The sequence below is a fragment of the Nematolebias whitei genome, chromosome 11, assembly GCF_014905685.2.
Source record: "Nematolebias whitei isolate Nwh7 chromosome 11, NemWhi1, whole genome shotgun sequence".
NCBI lineage: Eukaryota > Metazoa > Chordata > Actinopteri > Cyprinodontiformes > Rivulidae > Nematolebias > Nematolebias whitei.
Window position 1 is genome coordinate 27,924,353 of NC_056508.1, and position 24,245 is coordinate 27,948,597.

Consider the following 24,245-nt stretch of genomic DNA (forward strand, 5'->3'; position numbering starts at 1 on the left):
AGAGATAAAGGCTGAAATAAATTGTCCTGGTAACTTTATTGATGGACTCAGTAAAAACCTCTCTGTTGCAATTTAAAAATATAACTACTTTTTTAATGTTTCATTTCAGCGTGAGTCAATGGTAGGGTTTCAGGAAAGTCAGTGCTACCATGCATACTTAGTGTCTGTAATATGTTTATCCGGTGTGTAACAGTAAATCTGTTTGTACCATGACCGTTCATAACAGATGTTTGGGACAGATACTGCCACAGGTGATCACCGCTGCCATCCAGAAACGGACAGGTTTTATTTAACAGCATTTTGTTAACGGCTCTGACAGAAGTAAAGTATAGGACAACACCAGCTAAAACACTATAAATCAAACAAAGCAGAGCTGATTTAACATAACACGCTTTAAGACCTGCCTGTTTTATTCAGCAGAGCTTTGAGGAAGAGCTCTTCGCTTCCACAGGCAGCTGCATCAGACAAGAGGTGCCTGTATGGCAAGCACTGGTATTGTGTAATCGGCTCTTTAAAAAGTACAGTAGTAAATCATTTGTATTTTTATTTAATACCCCTGATAAAACAAACACTCCCTTCTTTTTGTTTTATTTTAATTTATTTTTTAGTAAAAATGTAAAAGAAAATGTTCTGGGGTTTATCAAACTTTTAGTTTGACACTTAGATGACTAGTTTTCTGTCTTGGTATCTAGTACAGTTAGTGCCAGGTAAAAAATAAAAACCCCATCATTTGGCAATTTTTTCTCTCTCTGTACTGTATGGACCCAACTTAGTTTCTTATGCATACTGGCATCCCTAATGCATAATGGTTAATAATGAAAAATTATATTAAAAATCCCAAAATACCAGTAAAAAACTTGAACTAAAATAAAACATGACTTACTGTTAACATAGCCCAGCAGTTGCATGTTTATCATCATGGAATAAAATTAGTAACAAAATAAAGATATCCTTTAAAATGATAAAAGTATAAGTCCAGTAAAATCTTGACTGAATGAATAAGATTTTTTTTATGAGGGTGTTTGGCTTTAATATATTCCTTCCTGGAGTCCTGTGTACTGGGACATGTTGTATTTGTTAATGTCATTCTTCCAACATTTCCAGGAACAGCACATTCACTGAAGAAGCTGCCCAAGCAGTCCAAAGACCGAAATGGAGGCAGCATTTGTTTCTGCTTTCATTCGGTTACATTAAATTTACCAGAGGGGCAGATTTAATATCTACATTGGTAGTGTTATTACCTTATTATTAAATCTGTTATTTGACTTTGTTCAAAGTATCCCATACTTGCATTCCCTGTTCAATTCCAGTCCAGAAAAACACTTGTCTCGTAAACTACAAACATTCACTATTCAAACCCTTCAGTGAAAGGTCACATCTGTGTACCACTTGTTTATTTAATAGTGGCCATTTCTGGGCCTTTATGAATACAATTACATTTCCCCCCCTCCTTTTAAAGAGATATACCATATTTTCTGCTTTTATAAGTCACACTTTTTTGCATAATTTACATGTCCTGTGACTTATAGGCCGAAGCAACACGTATATGTTTTTTTTTCTCCCATATTTATGAACCAAATTTTGGCTGAGATATGACCGTTTTCATTCATTCTGACTTGGGGGGGAAATAAAAATAAAGCAGTACCACTTTCAGCCACTTGATGGCAGCAGAGTAGTAGTAGCAGAATGGCATGCCGTTGTATTATGCAATAGGTAAATGTTGCTATAATGACAAATTCAAAAAAGTTTGACAAAAACAACTGGACTTTATTTATTATACTTTATACTTTATTGGTTTTGTCTTGAACTCTTTTGACTTTACCATGTCCTGCTGAGAATCTTCACCAGCTTTTAATAACTCGATCGGCTTGCCTTTGTCTCCCCACCTTGGTTCTACTCGCAGCTTGGACCGACTGTCAAACCAGCTGCACTGCCCCGGCGAAATGCAGCTAATTTGACCATTAAAGTGATTTATTAAGCAAACGTTAGACTGAGACACACCTTGCTATAATTTTGAGCAAACAAATACTTGTTTAGGTGCTTTTCTTGTGAAATTTTGAAGAAACTAGCCGCGTTCTTCCTCCTTTTTTCCTCTCTCTGCACGCTCCCGGGACCACAGAGGCAGCAAAACTTTTTGAAATTCAGATGATTTGACCATTAAAGTGCATTTATTAAATAAACGTTAGACTGAGACACCCATTTAATATAATTTCAAGCAAACAAATTGTTTTGAGGCGTTTATCTTGTTAAATTTGCACAGTGACTCTTCGCGTGCATGCGTTTACTTCCACGTATCGGGTTTTGAAATGCAGCTGATTTGACCGTCAAAGTGCATTTATTAAGCAAACGTTAGACTGAGACACACACTTACTATAAATTCGAGCAAGCACATAATTGTTTTTAAGTTAATCTTGTTAAATTCTTGTTCAAGTCTTACCGTGCACGCTCCCGCGGCCGCCATTTGGTAGCCCATCAATTTTTGGCACAACACCAGCCCACATTTCCGGGTTCGGCCCACATTTCCAGGTTGTCAGTGGTGACGCGTAACAAACGGACGTGTCAGCAGTGACGCATAATAGATGCGACGTATACGGGGAAGCGACATTTATGGATTTTTCCACTTTATTAGACAAATATGGACTGATGCGACTTATAGGGCGGAGCAACGTGTATGGCGAAAAATATGGTAATGAGAATTAATATAATTACCTTTACCAAAACAATTTATTTTCACCTACAGTGTTCTAATACTTTTTAAGACATTTGAATACTATATTTGCTAAGTTTTTTAAATTTCTAAACACTAACACAAAGTATGTGTCCTGTCTTCTCAAATACTATCATTTTTACAAATGAAAAATACATAGAAATGACCTAGAAAGGTTCATTTTTTCTTTTGCAGCTGACATACAACACACCCTAACAAATTATCTGACTCTTAAGTTATATTAGAGTTGCCGGAATCACTGAAGGAAGTTGTTTTTCTTTCTGCCTAATCACTTCTTCCTTCAATAAACTTCTTCTACTTGACCTCCTAATCTTTGCTACCTGACAGTTTTCTGCAACAAGGAAGTTGTTGTAAATGTAAACAGTAGAGTTAATGGTGTAAATTCAGCCTCTGAGCCTTTTTTGAGGAAAATTTCTTGATCACATACACCAAAACGAGCACTCAAACACAGAGCTTCAAACGGTGACTGTACGGGGTGTAAGACCCAGACTGAACTGATAGTGAACTGAAAGACTGGAGATTAACAATTTCACCCTTCCCCCACATTTACTCAAACACAAACACACTATAGGCAGTCCTGTCAGTCGTACCGTGACTCATTAATCAGATGGATTCTGGGACGGATGGAGGTGTAGGGGGATGATGGGAAGAGATGAGGAAGCTCTCGTTGCATGTGGTATATTGATCTCTGACATCCTCGTCTTACCAGTGGCATTTTATACACACTTGGTTAACACCCCTTCCATTACTGGTGACATAATCCATCATTTGAGAAATAGAGCCCTTACTCTTGTTCTCTTAGAGAGTAAACGACATCGGAGACAGAAAAACGTGTCTCTTGAGCGCCTCTTTTCCAAATGATATCGGAAAACTGTTTTAACAGAAAATTGAACACGACACAAATTAAAATGAACCTAAATTAGTTATCTTAATTACCATACTACTTTCTCAAAGTGTGTAATAGCAGTTTGTGTGTTTGTGTTATAGGTATTGTCCATGAAAATGTGAAAATGGGTTCAGACGGGGAAAGCGATCAAGCTTCTGGTACGTCTTCTGATGAGGTCCAGAGTCCAGTAAGGGTCCGCATGAGGAACAACCACCATCGACGCATATCTAACGAGGTACTGGAAACTGAAGCAAATTTTCACACATGTTTTTACACGAGGTTCTCAGGAATATGTCCCAAAGAAAACCTTAATGAAAACCTAATTTATTAAATCTGACAGTGATGCCAAAAGGCTGTGGGAAAACCTTCTCTCCAGTAACATGTACTATAAAATACATTTATAATAATAATAATAATAATAATGTCATCACAATGTCAGCACTGTATGTTTCCATACAATGGCGAAATTAGTCTCTGCATTTAACCCATCCACCACCAGGTGGTGCAGTGGGCAGCTATTGAAAGCGCCCGGGGGACATTTTGGGGATGAGACGTGCTGCCCAGAGACGCCACGTGATGTGCAGTGACTGGGGATCGAACCTGGGACTTTCGGGTCCCAAGCCGGCTGCCCTGCCTCTACACCATCTCGGCCCCTCTACACCATCTCGGGCCCCCAATAATGAAGAGAGCTATAAAGTGGATCAGATTCCAGGCTATATTTTTTTTCTGTTGTTGATAAATTAGTAGTTTGTAGTGTCCCACTAACATGGAAAAAATACTGCTAATCTATATAGTCTCATTGCAGCAATTTACAGTGTAATGGACTGTAGTTGTATAGCACCTTTCTATCTTATCAAGACACTCAGTGCTGCAACCTGTGCCCTCATTTACCCGTTCAAACAGCACTCTACTATATCTCTACAAAAACTAATCAGCGCTTTAGATCACATTCATACACTGATGGGACACACATCAGTGGCAGTGAAGTGTTCAGTGTCTTGCCCAGGGACACTTCAGTATGTGACTGCTGGTGGAATCACTCAGCCACAGCCATGTAGAGCCATAGGCATCAGCTATAATCATGACATTGCAGTGCGGAAACGATGCATGGTTACTAGGGATGCACAATATTGGATTTTTGGCCGATAACCGATACAGATATTTTATACACTTTCCTTTGTCAGAACATATTCCTCTTATTTAGGCTTATTTGCTACAAAAAATGTGCAACAGCTATAAGAGCTGGTGACATATTCAGTAACAGCCATATGATATGCATAGCACTTTAACTTATATTACATTAAAAGTGTTGAATATTATTTATTAGCATTAGTCACCTGCAGTGCTGTCTCACATGTGGAGGCTCGTTTCGGGTTTCTAGCTGCAGTGTGAGATCTTGTGCCCTCTTGTGCATGAAGGACATTGTGCCGTAAGCCTAATCATGCTAACGGGGCTAACACTTGACGTCCAAATGTCTGTGGTAAAACTCACCCAAGTGCTATCAGCTATTAGCTTCTCAATGTCGGAAATGACAGCTAGCTTGTAACTCGGGTAAGGCTACATCAGAAAACTGTCTCTGACGGGGGACGATGTAGTGAGGCTCAGAGTAGTCCAAAAATCTACAGAATCTGACATCCTCACCAAATAAAACTTCCACACCGCCGACATTTTGACTTCTTCCTCTCCGCCGTGATCAGATCAGGTAGGCGCGCATGACGTCATCGTGTTGTGCTAGCACTGCAGACATCCTTGTCACTGGGTTGTCATACACAAACAGTGTCTTTTATATTGGTGAGTTGTTTTGATGGAATGGCCGATGTCTAATATTTAACTTTAACACTATTTATCGATATCATGCCGATAATATTGTGCATCCCTAACAACCAAGAAGTTTTTGTGCCTAAACCTAACCAAGTAGATTTAGTTCTATCACTAAAACATTGCCTCCCTTATCCAACCAAAAGGTAAATAAAAAGGAAAGTTAAACTACTTTTCAAAAGAAGAGAGAGAGCTGTCCCAAGCCTTACATTTGAGGTTTTTCTGTCCTTCCTCCACACCCCTAAGACCATCCTATGAAAACTCTGCTGTTTTCACCAACAAACACCTAAATGGCAATTCCTCCATTTGTTGTTGGTAGCATTTAAGTTCATGTAAATGTTCTCTTAACACAAATTTACATTTTGCTAACTGGCGTACAGCTTCTCAGTTAAAACACTGCTGTCAGGTATAAACCTAATATGTCTGAAACCTTTGTTTTGAAGAGAAATAATAGATTGATGTTAAGATTTTTGAGCAGTGTCTTGTCAAAATTCATACATATTAAATGTTTAAACTCAAGTCTGCTCAAAAAGGTGACTTAATTGCATTGAACAGTGGAAGAAAAAATAAAATCACGAAGGAGGTTTAGTTTGTAGCTGACATTTATCTAGCACATTTAATATTGAGTTTTCTGTGTAACACAAACTCGAATGTTTGATCAAGTCTCGGTCAGACTGTGCATTTTTTTTGAAGGCGTTGCAAAGTGATGAGCACAGCAGTATTACTGGAAATGCTTCTGGACACGCAGCGTCTTGACTGCTGTGAGCAGTGGAAAGGACTAATTTGGACCATGTTTATCTTGTGGAGAGAAAGAGAAGGGGACGGAGGGGCAGTGTGGAGGGAAACATGCTGGGGTGACAGAATAATTATGAATGTGGGAATAATTCCTGCTGTGGTATAGAGACGGGCAGAGGAATAAGGCTGCAAAGAAAGAGGGGAAAAGGATGGTGTAGAGCTGAAGGGCAAAGCGATGGTAGGAAACGAGATGAAAGCAATGTTTTCTCTCCATCACCATCACCCCCATCTGATCACCCCTTCCCCCCATCTGGCTTTTCCCCCCTCAGGAATCTGCCTATTCTACTTTCCTCCTGCTTCCACCCCCCCCTCCTCCCCCTCCTCGGTTTTCCTCCTCCTCTTTTTGAGCTCGCGGAGGACTCTCTACCACTGTGCCATCCCTCTTTTCTCTCTCCCTGGCTGCGTGTGCAGTCATGTATCAGGTCAGGGACATACAATGTTGAGAGCGCATGTGTGTGAGGGAACTGAAAAACAACGTTTAAGGAGGACAATGAGGGAGCTACTAGAGCTGCTCTGCATTGTGAGTATAGAGGCACATGTGTGTGTTTGTGTGTGTGGGTCTTTTTTTAAGCTCTAGCAGTGAACATGAGGGAGTGAGTGTGTGTGTGTGTGTGTTTGAACTTGTGACCATCCTTACCCCTTCTATAACAGTATGGACATCTGGAGGCACTTACATTATCAATGAGATGTATATGTGTGTTTATATAAAAGGGTTTTTGGTCTCTATTCTTATGCAGATACTTAAAATATGTAAACATCAGCCAGCAGTAGCTCATGTAATCCGAGTTACTTTTAATTTTGAACGTGTGCTAATTTGACGACATTGCTTTACATTTTCACTGTGTCAAAGTATTCTAGATGTCTGGTGTAGCTGTACTAAAGATTGTGCTTTATCTGGGATGCTGCATGTTTCCTTGTGAGCTCAGGTAAAGTAAAATACATTAGCATTATATTTTACATGCATATATGAAATACTCACAGGGGCCATCTGACCTCAGCTGCCATGAAAATGAAGTGTGATCGGCATCTTGCAGCCGTATGAACTTGTGTTATGGGAACAATATAAAGGAGCTCATTCACTGTGCGACATGAGATATTCCATTTGTTGCATGTTGGAACTTGTTATAAACATCTCAAAAGTGACAGAATGTTTGCTTCTAACAATGTCTAAAAATGTGTTCACCTTAGAGCAAAAGTTACATTAATTGTATCTATGGGTGTTTAGTAAAATAAAGTTAACTACAGCTAAACTTAACACAGCTCTGTTAACTAAAAATATTGCTTTATTTGCATTTGCTTGAACTTAAAGGGCAGACATTTGGTTCATAAGCATTGTGGGTAAACACTGGTTTTGATCTTTTAGGCTTTCACTTTTTTGGGGGCTTATCTGAAGGTAACAGCTCGAAAGGTCTATGTCCGGGTTGTGAGGCTCTGAGGTGATTTTTGTTGCTTGTTTTATGGTAAGGCATGATGCAAACCCTGGTGGGGATCAGTAAAGACTGATGATTCCCTCAACAGTTCACTCTGTTGCCTGCAGCTTCCTAACGTCCGGTGTAGTTGCTGAACCCAATCCCCCAGTTACAGAGGTGGATAGCACAGAGTCAGTGACAGCTAAGTTAACTAGCTAACTAGATACAAATCTTCTGTGTGATGTTAAACTACTTTACATTTTTTCCACAAAAGAATTGTTCTGGGTTTTCTGCTTCGTGTCTTGTGTGATGATGATGCTGTTTAAAATTTATAAATCCTTTGTCCTCTTTTTTTTTTTTCTCAGGACATCAACAAGCGTTTGTCTCTCCCAGCTGACATCAGACTACCGGAAGGTTACTTGGAGAAGTTTGCCATGAACAGCCCGCCCTTTGACAAACCCATGAGCCGCCGGCTTCGACGTGCATCACTGGTCAGTACTCAGAGTGGTTGTGTGTACACTTAGATCAGTGCACAAGTGTGCTAGGCCCATGGTGCCCGAACTGTGGCAAAGGACTCCGGATCCCTGTAGCTTATTTTACATAAATAAACAGAGTTAAATATGTTTATGCTCAATAAAAATTACACAATAATGTAAAAAAACCAAACAAAAAACTAGTAATCACAGGCTGCTGACCAATGCTTAGTATAGATTCTCACTGGAGACACCTTAGAAAAGCCATTGTGATTAGTACCTTTTTTAAAATCACAGTTAAGTTATTCACAAATTATAATTATTATAATTACAGTATATAATTATTCACAAGTTATACGAAAATGTGATGTTTGAAAAAAGATTCTGAATCTTTTGAGCCTGCAATATCATGCATCTAAAGTATATTTTATCTCACACCCCAACCCTTTAGTGGTACTTGTGGTATCAGAAATTTTGGTATCAACTACTTAAATGGTAAATGATAAGTTAATCATCACAAGTCAAATTGTAATGTAAAGCCAATAACTACAAATAGCCCAAAATTATAAGCAGTTTACAATCTTGCCTCCAAATGGAAACTACTGTACTTGAAACAGAAATTGCAGTGAAGAACATTTTTACTTCCACTGTAGAAACAAGTTGGCAATGGTTAACCCATTAACCCAGTGGCCAACGAAGCAGCACCATTGGAGTCTATATAGGTTGTTCACAACAGTGAGATGTTTGATTATAGTTGGCTTTATTTTTATTTAGTTGTTGTGGAGTAAAAGAAGAGCTCTGACCACAGTGAACGTGCTGCTGCTGTTCTCTTCAACAACAACTCAACGTTATCTCAAAATCTCATTTTAATCACCCATTCAACCATAGTTAGGGGTTTAGCTAGCACTACTGGTTTATAATATCTATTGCAATTGGTGGTGTAGTATTTTCTGAAGTGATACTTGTTATGAAAGTGTTTGGCGTTAGGTAATTACTGTAGCTGCTTTGGTTCATATGCACAACATATGCAACCACCAATTGGACCATGCTGCTGTAGATTGATTTTTTTTTTTTCACTTTTGGCGTATTGCTTCTGTATTTTTGTTCCAAGCTTTGAATAAATCCTAGTTTATGTTAGTTTAGTTTGTTAGTGCTCGCATTAAGCGTGTAAATTATAACAGAACCTACGAGAATCGTGCTGCTGTTGTTCAGTGCATTGCTTTTACACTATTAGTGACTGGCGTTACAGCTTAGATCTTTTAGCGTACTGTTGAGTGTTCGTTTAGCGTATATCTTGGTTTACATCTTAGATCCGTATTTACTGCTTCTTGTTACACTTTATATTTTTGCTATTGTTGGATGTAACTGGGACCCTGTTTACACAAACTCGTTCCATCTCATGTACCACATGTGATGTGAATGACTATAAAGAACCTTGAATCCTTGAATTATATTCATGTGTACTTTTTATCAGTTCAGCTGGGCGTGTGCTTCTTTATTTGTGGCTGCATTGTTTGGAAACAAAACTGAGATAAACCTTGGTGGGGGGTGGGGGGGGCATTGTTCGTGCCTGAAACGGTTGCCTGAGGCCATTATATCAGCATCCAACACCATCACACACAGATAATACAAAGACATAGGCTAGTTTCAGGCAGAGTTTTGCCAAAGAACGTATGAAAGCCCCAGCAGGGGGACGAATGATCTATTCTGTATTATGCATCCAGGACAAGAGCATTATGGGTATACAGGGAGTGCTGCAGGAGAGGGGAGGGGTTGACTGCGAGATGTAATCAGAGGGTGATGGGGCGAACAGAAGATTCATCATTAATATGCTACATGTTTTTATGCTGTATACCTTTTTACTGCTTTAGTATTTATGACATTTAGTCTATTTTTGCTTTTAATTTAATTTAATTATTTCTTTTACGTTTGGCTTTTATCACCGGTGGGTTTTTCAGGTCTTCCTTGCTCATGCTCAGTGCACTACTCTTTGTTTCACTTACATCATCTTGCTCTGTTTTAAATCAGATTCAGTCTGTCTCACTAAGGCAAACTGAATTTGTCCTTTTAACAAGATTACTGAAAGCCTCTAGAATTTAGAGGATTTGCCCTCCGTCAACCATATTTGCTGTAATCTTGGAAAAGGTCCCTCTACCTCTAGATCTCTCTAGCTTGAAGTAATTGAGCAATGCTGCTTTTCTGCAGGAGTCTCATAGCTATGAAAGGATCATATCTTTAAATTTGCTTTTTCTCTTTGATAAAAGGTGAAAGTATCCGGCTGAAGGTGGTAGACTGAAGCAGAGAGGGAGGAGTAGTTTTCAGGATAAAATGATCTGTGTTGACTTGGGTTTTAGGGGTGACTGGACCTATGTGCAACTGTGTATCTTGGGTTCTTGAATGTATGTGATGTAATAGATCAATCAATAATTCAGCAGCAGTGTCAGACTCATCTGCTGTAGCCTCTCCTCTGAATAGGATTTCACTCCAGGACACCTTGAAGGGGAGTTGGTGAGCAAAGAAGACGGAAAAAGATACAGAAAGAGGAAAAGCGGAGAATAAGAAGGGATTAATGAAAACGATGTCACTGTTTTCAAAAGTGCACAGCTTACTAAACAAAGAAACACCCCAAGAAAGAGTTCAAACCAGTCTATGTAGAAGTCTGAGTATCAGGACATTAATATTTATCCCAGGCGTGTTGCTGACTGTGTAATGTGTAGGACAAGCTAGATTGCAATTGGATTATTTATTTAAATGGAAAATATTTTTGCAATAAAGACAAAGTAGTTTTTGTCTTCACCATATAATGTTTACATATCCATTAGCTTTGAGACATATTTTTTACTTGTTCTGTATTCGACTGTTATATTCTGAGCATTAAAATGTTCTCAGGCGTGTTACGGTAATAGTCTTTGAGCTGTTCATGTCGTTTCTGTTTGTTACCGTATCATAGACATGTGTCCGGTGTCACAGAACAGATGCTTGCATTTGAAGCCATGTATTTCGATCACTGAATCACCTCCTGTGTAATGCAAGTGAAACTGGCAGGTATCAGTTTTCGGTCATGGCTGTTTCCCCACTGATGATCAATAATTCAAAGCAGTTCAGTGAGATTCGGTATTCCGTGGTGCTAAGAGATGAGACTGTATTTTATCTGAAAGTGCAACACTTGGTTATATTATGCAATTTACTCTAATAACACAAACACACAAAAAGACATGTCTTGCCATTATATTCAGCTCTTAAATGAAGAAACGAGGCAAATTGAAGACAAAAAAATATTTTTATAAGCTTTATGTAGCATACGCTTTTGACAGAAAACAAAACGACAGATCTGACAGTTCCTAACTGATGTGGCGTCCTTTTGTTGATCCACTTACCAGTACTTTATTCTAAGGTTTTAACTAAAAGGAGTATAAGTACTGGGCAAGGTGATTACTTAATGGAAACAGCTGGGGTGATCATGAATGGCAGACAGGTGTGTGACAGAGAAAACTGTGGATCTGAGGAGAAACTATTCCCATGAAAAAACAAACAAAAAAAAATACAGTCAGGCTGAAAGAGGTAGTAACAAAAATAAATAAAATAAAATAAGCATATAATAAACTGACTATCAAATATAAAGTTCAAGAAACTTAATCCAAACACAAAATAATTAACCATCCAAACATAAAATATGTCAAATGTATTTTTTTCCAAATAGTTTGGGTCAATTTGTATTTTATGTGGATGTAACGACATGATTAAAGAGCTAAATTTAGTGTTTTGAAATTCTGTTAATTTGTTAAGTAGAAACATCACTTTTCTGTTCTCCAGTGATTCAAAGGTCAGTAATAACTTGGCTTGTAAGAAAGTCTCAGAAAATGGTGAAAGACAGTATTGAAAATAAAACAACAGCTGCCAAAATCTAAAGAGAAACTGAAAATACCTCTGCTCAATCCTAAAATAATTTAGAGCTAATTACTAGACACAACCTTATCCAGCAAACAACCTGCATGAAGATCTTGTTGCTTTACTCCCTCCTCTCATTGCCGGCCTCCGTTTTTTAAGACGGCTGTCATTTTCTGTCTCCCACTCAACACTCTCATTGCATCTCTCCCAGTCTCAATCTGTCCTACACCCTGCACATGAAGAAAACCATAATTGCAAATGAAATGTTGAAGGAATGGACCTTCTTCTCAGCACGCATTTTCATCACAGCTACAGACATTTGGGCTCTTATTCTTCCTGCTCGGGGCCCATCAATTCAGCTGTCTCCTCAGTCCCTGCGCAGACTCAAATAGAACACAAAGTCAAATTGTTCTGTTTCACGTTGCATTAATTTCGCCTCTAAAACTTGGTCTGACCTAGTTCTGCTGAGTAAGCTTACTGGAGTGTTGGGAAAGAAATGAACCCGTTGCCTTCAAAAGCGTATGCAAGCGACCGTGCACGCATACACTCAAGAGCGTGTACATAAAAATGAAGCACACCATTTGCAGAAAGTGGGCTGGCTGCAAAGAGCTGAGCCTTTTTTGTTGTTTTGGGGACGCTACAAGAAGCATAAAGGCTTTTTATCAGTAGAGTGCGGCTGGTGTGAGGAGAGGTGGCAGTAATGTATGTTATTCTGAGTCAGTGTCGGGGTGTGTGGTGCTCGAGAGACCAGCTCTTGTCCGAGAGAGCAGCAGAGCTCAGCAATGCTTCCTGACAGCCACTGTCACTGACCCTGAGATGGGAGCAGCTGCATGGGGTGCTTGTTTTTCTGTAAATGTGGAGTTTAAAAACCGAAGGACATTTATGTTTATTTAACAGTGTTGTAGGGACATAAATGTAGGGCTTGACTAGTTTAAGGTCAGCTTGAAGGGTGACCTCAGTTTGAACAAAATAGTTAAATTCTGACCGAACTGACGGCTCAAGACCAAAGTTATAAAAGACTGAACCTGACGGATCTTAAAGCTTTATAGTAGTTCATTTGGACACTATTTTATAACACCACTGTCGGTTTCATGTTACATTTATATTTTATCAGAACTATCATGATGTTCCAGCAGGAAGTTCCCAGGATGCATCTGTGTTGCAGCTAGCCGATAAAGCTGCTGTTTGTACTGTAAATCCATCAACACACTCCCTTACGCTGTGTTAGTCTTTGAGTCTAAACTTGCTCTGATGTTGGGTCTTAAGGCATCGCTTTAAAGAGATCACATGCTTCATCAGTTAAGTTGGTCAGTGACCGCCCTCCCCCTCCTCATGAACATAAATACATGCTCTGAGCAGCTCTCGTGCGATTGGACAGATGAGCTCAAGATGCAGAACGTTGACGCTTCAGACGTTGTTAAACCATCTTTGATGGAGACAACAAGTTCGGAGGGAGGAAGTGACAGAGGAAAACACCCTGACAGGCCTGTGGCTGCCACAGCTTGATGCTGCTACATCCATTTATAATTCATGGCCTTGAAACCCAGGGGTGACATACATAATACAACTAAACCTGTTGTGGATTAACTGAAGTCGGGAATAATTAAGAATTTGCACTGCACACAGATGTGAGGTATACCCCATGGATAGGTCTAGAAATGTTTGAAGACGTGTTGCCTGTTTTACTGTGTTTGGTTGTTGCTGTTTTACTCTGACTTCCTGTGAAAAATGACAGAAACAAAACATCATGTACCATATTTTTTGGCCCATAAGTCAGTTTTTTTGCATAATTTACATGCCATGTGCCTTATAGGCCAAAGCGATGTATTTATGGATTTCCTCCCATATTTATAAACCAATTTTTGGCTGAGATATGACCGTTTTCATTCATTCTGACTGAAAAAAAAAACAAAAAACTAAACAAACAAAAAAAATCAGTACCGTTTTCAACCACTTGATGGCAGCAGAGTAGTAGTAGTAATAAGGCATGCTGTTGTATCATGCAATAGGTAAATGTGGCTATATTGACAAATTCAAAAAAGTTCAAGACAAAAACAACTGAACTTTATTTATTATACTTTATACTTTGTTATACTTTGTTTCCTTGAACTTTTTTGAATTTACCATGTCCTGGATGACTGAGAATCTTCACCAGCTATTTATGACACAATCAGCTTGCCTTAGTTCCCCCACCTTTGTTCTGCTAGCTGCTTGGAGCAAATTAAACCAGCTGCACCGCCCGGGCGAAATGCAGCTAATTTGACCATCAAAGTGCATTTATTAAGCAAACATTAGACTGAGACCACCTTTGCTATAATTTTGAGCAAGCAAATTATTGTTTTTAAGTGTTAATTGTGTTAAATTTTTGTTAAAGTCCTTCCGTGCACGCTCCCACGGCTGCCATTTGGCAGCCCATCGATATTTGGCACAACACCGGCCCACATTTCCGGGTTGTCAGCGGTGACGCATAATAGACGCGGCATATTTATGGATTTTTCCATTTTATTAGACAAATATGGACTAATGCGACTTATAGGGCAGTGCGACATGTACGATGGAAAATACGGTAACTTGACATGCACGAGGGACACGCATTTCTTGGTGACTCTGCCTCCTACAGCCGAAGACAACTCGTCAGAAATAGCAGGACTTTGTTTTGGACGTCCACAACATGGATGACTGGGCTCAATGCATCATGTGCATAAACCTGATGGAGTTTCCTTGCTTTACCTACAAACAGGTTGCACTGGAAACAAATCTAAACTGGCTCAGTTAAACACTGCTAACTTGATCTGTTTTTTTGTCCCCTTGTAGTCTGAAATAGGCTTTGGGAAACTTGAGACTTACATCAAACTGGACAAACTAGGCGAGGTGAGGTCGACGATAAGAAAAATTGAATCCATCAATACTCCATTTTTTGTAATTATTATTATTTCTTTTTACAAATGCTTTCGGATTTTGTTTTCAGGGTACATACGCCACAGTGTTTAAAGGCCGAAGCAAGTTAACAGACAATTTAGTGGCTCTGAAAGAGATACGCCTGGAGCATGAGGAGGGCGCTCCCTGCACGGCCATCCGAGAAGGTACCCCACTCCCATTTACACGTTCAAATCAAAGGATTTGGAGGTAAAAGTCACGATGATGCGTACAGTATGTGAAGAGATGTATATGTTAATGAGCCTGTTAGTTTTCTGGATGATCTTTGAGCTGTGTCACTACCTAAATGTAATTTTTATTTGACTGATCGTGTCTGATGTCTGTCCCTCTAAGTGTCTCTACTAAAAGACTTGAAACATGCAAACATCGTCACTCTCCATGACATCATCCACACAGACAAGTGCCTGACTCTTGTGTTTGAGTACCTGGTACGTACCTCATTAATCTTAAGGTGTGTTAGAATCAACAAAGTGTGTAATGTATATTTCTACACTTTTCCCTCAGGAAAAAGACCTCAAGCAATATATGGATGACTGTGGGAGCATCATGAGTGTTCACAATGTCAAGGTAAAGTCAAACATCTGCTGATTACAGAGAATTTGGGTTTGCTGCACCACTGAGACACTATTTCTTTTGCCTCTTCAGATTTTCCTATTCCAACTTTTAAGAGGGCTAGCCTACTGCCACAGAAGGAAGGTTCTCCACAGAGACCTAAAACCCCAGAACTTGCTCATCAATGAGAAAGGAGAGCTCAAACTGGCAGATTTTGGTAAATTACTCTTCAACTCACTGGAAGCACAATCTCAGTATCGTATGTTGCGTTTAAACGTACTTATCACATGCTTTTAAATTGAAGTGTCAAAGAGTTAAAATGCTGATTTTAGATTGAAGGGCATTTGTTCTTTTTGCTCTACTTTAATGATTGCACTATATTTGCAAAAAATGTTTTAAAGCAGAACCAAACTGGCTCATGTCCTTGTAGTAAAAACTAGTGGTAAAATGTTCTTCTACATGAGAACATATGATCATATGTGCAACTGACCTTCATTTTAGAGCGATAGTTTCTTGTACCGCAACCTTTCTTTCTCAGCATTTAACAATCAGTTAAATGTTTTTTTGTTTTGTTTTGACACGTTCCTGGATGTTACAAAATGATGATGAGAATTTAGAAATAATGATGTTCTTGAAAAGGGAACAAAGAGTCTGAAAACTTGAAGTGACTCCTTCAGGTTCTGTTGCTCTTCAGACCCAATGGGGTATGTTAAGTTGAAGTAACTACCAACCCAAAACTAACCCAGAGATGGGCTGGTTATCTGTTCTCAACTTACCAAGTCTTACAAACAAATATGACCTTCATGATGTAGCATTAGGCCTTATATAAAATGGCTAGTTTCCCACCCTATACTGCCCTCTTGTGGTAAAGGATGATGATTTTGTGTTTGAGGGATCAAATCTTACTTGTCAAGAAAGAAAATGGTGTTTTAACTCTTGTTATCGATAAAATATTCAGGTTTCAAGTGTATAAAATATGTCTTCTAGTAATTATATAAAGGCAAATAAAACTAAAATGGAGCATTTTATTACATTAACTTGTTTTTCCCCATATCATCCAAAAAAAGGCAATATAAAAAAAAAACCTTTGCGTTTCTCGTGGCGTATTATTTCAGGTTTAGCTCGAGCCAAGTCTGTTCCTACGAAGACCTACTCAAATGAAGTGGTGACCCTGTGGTACCGACCTCCAGATGTGCTGCTGGGCTCAACTGAGTACTCCACACCCATTGATATGTGGTGAGAAGTCGCTCTTTGATTCAGTTTTTCTGTGCATCTCTGTCAACTACTTCCACATTGTAAGGTTTTGAACTCAACTAAACTGCACCTGATAACCGAGATGCAAAGATTAAAAGAATAAACATCGTCTTTATTGATGGCTAACTTACTTTTTGCTTGTGGACACAAAACAGTGAAGTGCAAAGGGTTGTTTACCTGTTTGCATTAAACAAAAGTCATAGTTTTAAGCTGTTTGCAGTTAATTTGAAGAAGTCATTGAGCTTGCAACTATTGATCAGTTAGTTGACCATGTAAACATTGCACAACTTTGTTAAACTGTGCTTTTTTTTGGTCTGTATTTGTGCAAGGATCATTGCATACTGAACAAAATCAAGGTGTACTTTGACCCATTTTATGCAAACGTACTGTAGCTAATAAACTTTGGTAAACAAAGACAGAATAGCAACACAAACATAAGCACAGATTTTATTTTGTGTAACAATTCAATTCAGTTATTTACTGTATTTAGCGTCAAGTTGCAACAGAAGTCATCTCAGGGCACTGAACATTCATGTACATAAAACGCAATGATGATGAAAATAAGCAATATAATTTTTGAGTTTAAAGTGGTTCCTGAGATCATCTCAACCCTCTAAGTAGCTCATATTGGGTTCTTGACACCAGTTTTGGTAATATTATGAGTTTACGGTTCAGTTTCTGCTCACCTAACACTGCATTGCTGATCTACCATTGACAATTTACCAGTTTCAGCTCACGTTGTGATCTTATCTGTACTTGTATTTTCTGTTGTTCATCCAGGGGTGTTGGCTGCATCTTTTATGAAATGATCACTGGTAGACCTCTCTTTCCTGGCTCCACTGTAGAGGATGAACTTCACCTCATTTTTCGCATCCTCGGTGAGGCATCAATAAACACTGAAACCTTCCAGCATTCATATTTCTGCCTGTTATTACCGTAATTGCCGGTCTATAGAACACACCTGACTGTAAACCATGCATACTAGATTGAAAATGAAACACAATTTTGTACATAACTAAGATGTGCTGGTGTATAAGCCGCAGGTGTCCACAGTTTAATATAAGTAACTGTACACAGCTCCTGATAGAATGTGCAGCTCTTGTTGCAGTACAAGAATCAACCACCAGATGGCGTTTTATAGACTTTAGTTTGCTTTCAACACATACGCACACAAGACTGCGTGATCGGCACAGGTCTTCATGATGACACGCTCGCTGACTCATGGTTCTCCCAAAAAAGAAAGTTGTCCAGATGTTTTATATTTATCTACCTGGATGATTGAGCTTACAAACCTTTTTTTTTTTACTGGCACCCGAGTCATGACTCACAGGGAGAAGGGGAACACCCCCTCTTGTTCTCTCTCACTGTGATATTTACTGTAAACAGTAAGATTTTTAAAACCTATTTTAAAAAAAAAAAATGTTTATGGAAACACACCCTTGCTGTAGTCGCTGTCACAGTCCTGCCTCCCCTCACCATTTCAGGTTGTTTTTTTCTTCTTCTTTTTACTTGACCAGTATTTCAGTTCAATTGATTTTTATTTTATTTATATAATGCAAGGTCACAACTAGGCCTGTCACAATAACAAATTTTGCTGGGCAATTAATTGTCTCTGAAATTATAGTGATTAACGATAATATTGTTTAATAATTATTGTCAAATTTCAATGTCAAATTTAAGAAGAAATGTTGGTTAATTTCCTGATGCATGCTCAATAATCCCGGGAGACAAATCTAAAAAAGTTAAGTCTGGTTCTCTGGACATTCAAAAAACAGAACAAACAAACAAAAAAGTAGAAACGTTTCGTCTTTCATCCGAAAGACTTCCTCAGTCTGAGGTGCTGTATTCAGCTCAGTCTCTTAAATAGCGCCTTCTCAGAGTGGATCAGCCAGTTTGCTGCTGACAACCAAAACCAGCTGATCACATGCTCAAGAAGGACCATCAGCCTAACAATGGATCATTGGCACACTGATGGCTGTTTACTATTCACAGGGGGCTGAGTGATACTAGCAATCACAGCATTGTAAGAGGGGGACAGTTGAACACGGAGGCCTCCACCCGTTTCATGATGGATGGTTTATTTTCACAAAGATGGCCTCCTTTACTCCTCTCTCAAACCATCGTTACTCTCTGTCCAGGATGTGAACATCTTCATCCCTAAAAGTGTTTAATTTGTTTTGCATGTAATACCTTTTTTGACCACCAGATGGCAGTATAAGTGTTTGAATAGAAGGATGGATAGTAAAGGAGCAAGCAGCGTGTCTCTTTAAGAGAAATGGGAGGGAGGCCCCTTGACATGGCATGGGCTGTCTCTTTCCTTTTTTCAGTTCTCAAAATGGCAGATGCTCAGTGTGGTTTGAGCTCTTTAGCATAGCATTTTTCACACAAAGCTTTTAATAAAAAAATCAGTAAACAAGTTCTCAGCTTCTTTTTGCAAAGAAAAACAACTTTTTACACAAAGGCACGGGTTTCAACCGTGAATTTTGGAGCTTCGACAAGAAGGAGATTTTTTTTCCCCCGAGGTCGGCCTGTTAGCCTAGCTTCTCAGCTTAGCTGCATTTAAGGATGGTTACAACATATTATAAAGAGAAGAGAGAAAGGGAGGGGTCAGTGAAGAGCACCGGAGTTGATCCTTTTGTCATCCGGTGTCTTCAGAAAGAGAGAAACACGAAGAAACGATGAAGCCGATAAATGAAAATGTCGATAAATTAAATTTATCGTGTGATAAATTGATTTATTGTTTATAGTGACAGGCCTAGTCACAACAGAAGTCATCTCAGGTCACTGCATAGAAACATAAACATACATAAAAACTCAATTAATAACGTTCTTTATCTAAGGAGCCAGCAGATTTTTGAACAGGAAATCTGATAAATGCACACCTATCTTGGGGGTGTGTTCTCGTGACTCAATGAGAGTACGGTACCTCGTTGTTCATTCAAGGGTGACTTCTGGTCACATAGCCACAGAGTGGGATTATGGGTATTTAGAAGCAACATTGGAACCATGAGCGAGCAGTATGTCATGAATACCTGTGGCATTCACTCTGTGTCTCAAAAACCTGCCCCCAAGAGGGATGTGTTGGGCAGCAATATGAGTGCCCAGGTGTGTCAAACAAAAATGTTATTTAGTGGCAAGAAGGTTGGCAGCCTGTTGAAATAAAATATTAAAATAAAATACATTAATTAGTCTCTCATGTGTTCACTGTCACCAGGCACTCCTACAGAAGAAACCTGGCCCGGTATCACAACCAACGAAGAATTTAAGACTTACAATTTCCCTCGTTACCATGCAGAGCCATTCGTCACCCACGCACCCAGGTACACAAAGCCATGGCAGTGTGCGTGACTGTTGTTTAAGACGTGAAGGATAATGACCAGGAATTACTTTCCCTTGTTTTAAAATAGCATGAACATTAATATTTGCTCTGTACAGCATGAGGACGCCCTCCGCTCACCTGTTTTTCATCCATCTTTTTTCAATCACAGGATAGACAGCGATGGTCATAACTTGCTCTTATTGCTCTTACAGGTAAAGTATGTTACTGTCTAAGATGTGGATTCCTTATAAACTGGATAAATATGTCCCATCACTGTCTTTATGTGCCTTTTAGTTTGAAGCAAAGAAGCGAGTATTGGCTGAGGATGCTCTCAGACACGCATATTTCAGGAGCCTAGGGGAGCAGGTTCAAACACTGCCTGACAGTGAGTGCATACTTAAATATAACTTAAATATTCACCTTTTAGCACAACCGGTCTCATCAGCCCTCTGTTTCTTTTGTTTTTATATTAGCTGCTTCAATCTTCTCTGTAAAAGGCATTCAACTCCAGAGAGACCCAGGAAAGAGATCCTCAATCCACCCCGAGTCCAGTAAGTCCTCCATAATTTAAAAGGAAGGCGAACACATAGACATTTAGAAACCCTCGACATAAGTAGGACAGAGAATAGACTGGTAGTTTAGACCTTGTTTCTTGTCTTCTCTCTCTTTTCTGTTTAATTGTTGTCTTCATGTTTGTCTCATCACTGTGCGCTCGTGTCACAAAATGTTTCCTTCTTTCATAAAGTTCAGGTTTCCATCACGTGTTAACTCTAAATATCAGTATTACAAAACATTCTGTCATTGCCAGGCAATAATAACAATTCAGTTCAGTTTATTTATAAACTATAGTGCCAAGTCACAACAGAAATCGTCTCCGGGCACTGAACAGAAACATTCAGATATATATATATATAAATAAGTTAACATTATTTATCCGAGGAGCAGACTGTTTTCATCGCAGAACTCTCATCTTGAGCAAACATGAAGGCAACAGTGGAAAGGAAAACTCCCTCATGAGGAAGAAACCTTTAGCAGAACCAGGCTCAGGACAAGCGATCATCTGCTTCGATTGGCTGGGTTTGAGAGGAACAGGAAGGAGGAACAGATACACAATGGCAGGTCGAGAATCGCATGTTAAGATAGAAATAATATAAAATGAAAACTATTCAATTTTAACTATTCATTTTAGGAAATGTGGACAATTTGTCCTCCAGTAGTTTAAGCCTATAGCAACATAACAAGCCAACCCTAACTATAGGATTTATCAAAAAGGAAAGTCTTAATCTCAGTTTTAAAACTGGACAATGTGTCAGCCTCATGGACAGAAACTGGAAGTTGGTTCCACAAGAGAGGAGCCTGATAACTGAAAGATCTTCCTCCCATTCTGCTTTTAGAAACTCTAGGAACCGCAAGTAAACCTGCAGTCTGAGAACGAAGTGCTCTGTTAGGAAAATATGGAACAATTATATCTGTAATATAAGATGGAGCTAGGTTGTTGAGGGCTTTGTAATGGAGCAAAGTTAAAACTGGAGCAGATATGGTCTCTCCTACTAACCAAGTCTTTGGAAATGACTGTATTTAAGAGCAACTGTCACTAAATGTGTTTTTATTACCGCTTAATAACAAATACTTGTATTACCAATAGTTATTGAGATATAAGTTTGGTTTTAACTTTAATGATCCCCTAATATTTCATAGAACACCCCATACTTGTATGATTTAGTTTAGCATCAGATAAATAGCCATGACTTCTAAACACACGTCTTAATAGAGTGAGTTGTGTTACCTTTCATAATTATTTTTCAATTTTCCCAAAATGAGCGTATTGACACAAATCCATGCAGTCATATGCTTTTAGACTAAATTTGCTCTCAACTAAACTCGTTTCCAATATTTTTGGCTATGCTTCCCTTTTTAACCAGACTGTAACATTGTTATATTTGCTGTAAACGTTAATATTTGATTTTAGAAATCTGCAGGAACTGACTGCCTTTTAGAGCCAGCTTTATGTTGCCATTTGATTTAACTGTTTTAACAAGCGTTTCCCACAGAAATCCTTCCAATTCAAGCCCAAACACAGAGTAGTATTCCAGAAGCACTTATGGGTGATTTTATAAACTTAAACAAAGGGTTTTTTTTTAAAATCAGGATTTGAATTTGACATCGTAAAGTACAGCTGATTCTTTCTGTCAGTATTAAAACTTATTGCACATGTCCTCAGTTTGTGTTTAAAAGGGAACAATATACAGAAATCTAACAGTCAAGTCAGATCCTCTGGATGAGTTCTTGTTGTTGACATGTTTCATCTTTCATCCAGAAGACTTCTTCAGTCTGAGGAGCCACAACAAACTCAGTCTTATAAATAGCACCTTCTCGTAGTGGCTCAACCATTTTGCTGGTGCTCAGGTGGTTCCTGTAGTCTGCCCTCTCCCCCGCCGCCTGCTCAAACTCTCAAACTAGTTTGAGGCCATCCGGGTCAAAGTGGTTCAACATGGGGGAGAGGGTGGGCTACATGAACTTTGTCCTTTTTCCAGTTAGCAAATCCTCCTTTGGTTAGTCAGCTAACAGAAGCAACTAAATTGGACCTTTTCCAACTATTTAACATTTTCTGTAAATCAAATACAAGCATGTAAAATGTTTAATTTTATCAGTAACTTATAACTTTGTAAAAAAGATGAGTTTAGCTGCAGGAGAATGTAAAAGGTTTCTGAAATCTAACTGAAGTACAGCTGTGAGTTTCAGCCTTTAAGCATGTAAACGTTGCACATCTGTTTCAGTCGTTACGTTTGCTTCAGATTTCTTCATCATTTCTGTTTTTTTGGTGTCGGTCTGCTCCGTGCTGCTCGTCTCTGTTGTCCTTCTGTCTCATTCAAATGAACGGTGTCTTCTCTGTGGTGTCCATGCTCTTCTGCTCTATTCATCTTTTTCTTAATCCTTTCTCTAACCTCCCTTGTGCACCTGCCTTCAACTCCTCCGTAACACCTCGACGTTGCCAACCTCCTCCCCCCCCCCCTCTTTCCCTATAACCCTAAAAAGCGATGGCCCATAAGCTAGGCTCCGCACCCTCGCAGTACTTCCAGAGAGAAGCAGCCAATCCCAGGGCCCAGAGTCACAATCTGTCCTCCACTTCCACTGGCTGAGTGCGTCCCTCCGTTCTGGTAAATACTGTCTCTTTCACTTCGTCTGTCTTTTTACCATGAGGCTGGTCTTTCCTCTTCTGTCAGGATCTTGTCTTTGTTGCATTCCTACTTTCATTGTACCATTCACAGTTTTTAAAATTTCACTAAGTCACATTCTCCCATCATTCTCAGAACTGAAAATGCACATTATTCATAAACTTCAGTTTGTTTTGATCCTAACTGCTTTATTTTTCATCTGTATTTTCTGCTAAGACGTCCTTTTCTTCTTTATCCTGTTGTAGTCCAAACCCAGTAGCCCCATTTCAGGTTTTACCACGTATTATTTGTAGGACATTCAGCAGGTCAACTATTATCATGAATGCTAAAGATTGTGATTAGAAATCAGGGAGTCATAACTATATTTTTTTAATGCAGTCCTGTTTAGGTTTCTCCAGCGAGAGACGTAGTGTTTTCATGAGTCTGTAAGTGAGAGTTTTGTGTAGAGTGTTGCTTTTTCTGACGGAGCATGGGAATGAGTGTGTTACTGTTTTACTGCTGTGTGTTGAAATCATTGGTAAGTATGAGCAGCAGTAATACACACCTTGTATAAGTCAAATAACTACTGAATGTTTGTTTCCTTTGCTGTGATTATAGTGAACAAAACACTAGATGGCCTGGGTATCTGTTCACACTGAGGCTGGAACACAAACATAATAAATGCATAGACCAGGTGTCCCATGGTTTACCACAGAATTGAATCCAGCAGGAAGTATGTTGTGGAAGCTGCCTCATTACATTTTTGCAAACAGCATCTGCACAAGCAAGGTGGAGCTTTATGTCTCACTTATTCCCTTGCACACAACTGTGGTGTCACATGAGCTTTCTTTAAAGCATGAAACAACTAATTCCAGCTATTAGGAAAACAGATATTTGAACATACATCAGAAAGGAAAGAGTTGCGTGAATCAACAAGAGTCAGCACTTGAGAAATAAATTATTAGGGGTGTATTAAAAAAAAAAAAAATCTGTTAGTGCCAATGTCTCATTTGTTTACATGGGGGGGGGGG

The 24,245-nt window shown here is 39.0% G+C and overlaps 1 protein-coding gene across 1 annotated transcript in view; it reads left to right on the plus strand.

Annotated features, from left to right (window-relative positions):
* The window catches only part of LOC119417586 (cyclin-dependent kinase 17), a 49,770-nt gene that overhangs the window by 22,545 nt on the left and 2,980 nt on the right, over positions 1-24,245 (plus strand). The window contains exons 4-16 of the mRNA XM_037684827.1: positions 3,716-3,849; positions 8,002-8,127; positions 14,812-14,868; positions 14,966-15,080; positions 15,268-15,362; positions 15,439-15,501; positions 15,580-15,703; positions 16,602-16,722; positions 17,521-17,618; positions 19,955-20,060; positions 20,229-20,271; positions 20,354-20,444; positions 20,533-20,610. Of these exons, the coding sequence (XP_037540755.1) occupies positions 3,716-3,849; positions 8,002-8,127; positions 14,812-14,868; positions 14,966-15,080; positions 15,268-15,362; positions 15,439-15,501; positions 15,580-15,703; positions 16,602-16,722; positions 17,521-17,618; positions 19,955-20,060; positions 20,229-20,271; positions 20,354-20,444; positions 20,533-20,610 (1,251 nt within the window). The remainder of the gene's footprint in view (positions 1-3,715; positions 3,850-8,001; positions 8,128-14,811; positions 14,869-14,965; positions 15,081-15,267; positions 15,363-15,438; positions 15,502-15,579; positions 15,704-16,601; positions 16,723-17,520; positions 17,619-19,954; positions 20,061-20,228; positions 20,272-20,353; positions 20,445-20,532; positions 20,611-24,245) is intronic.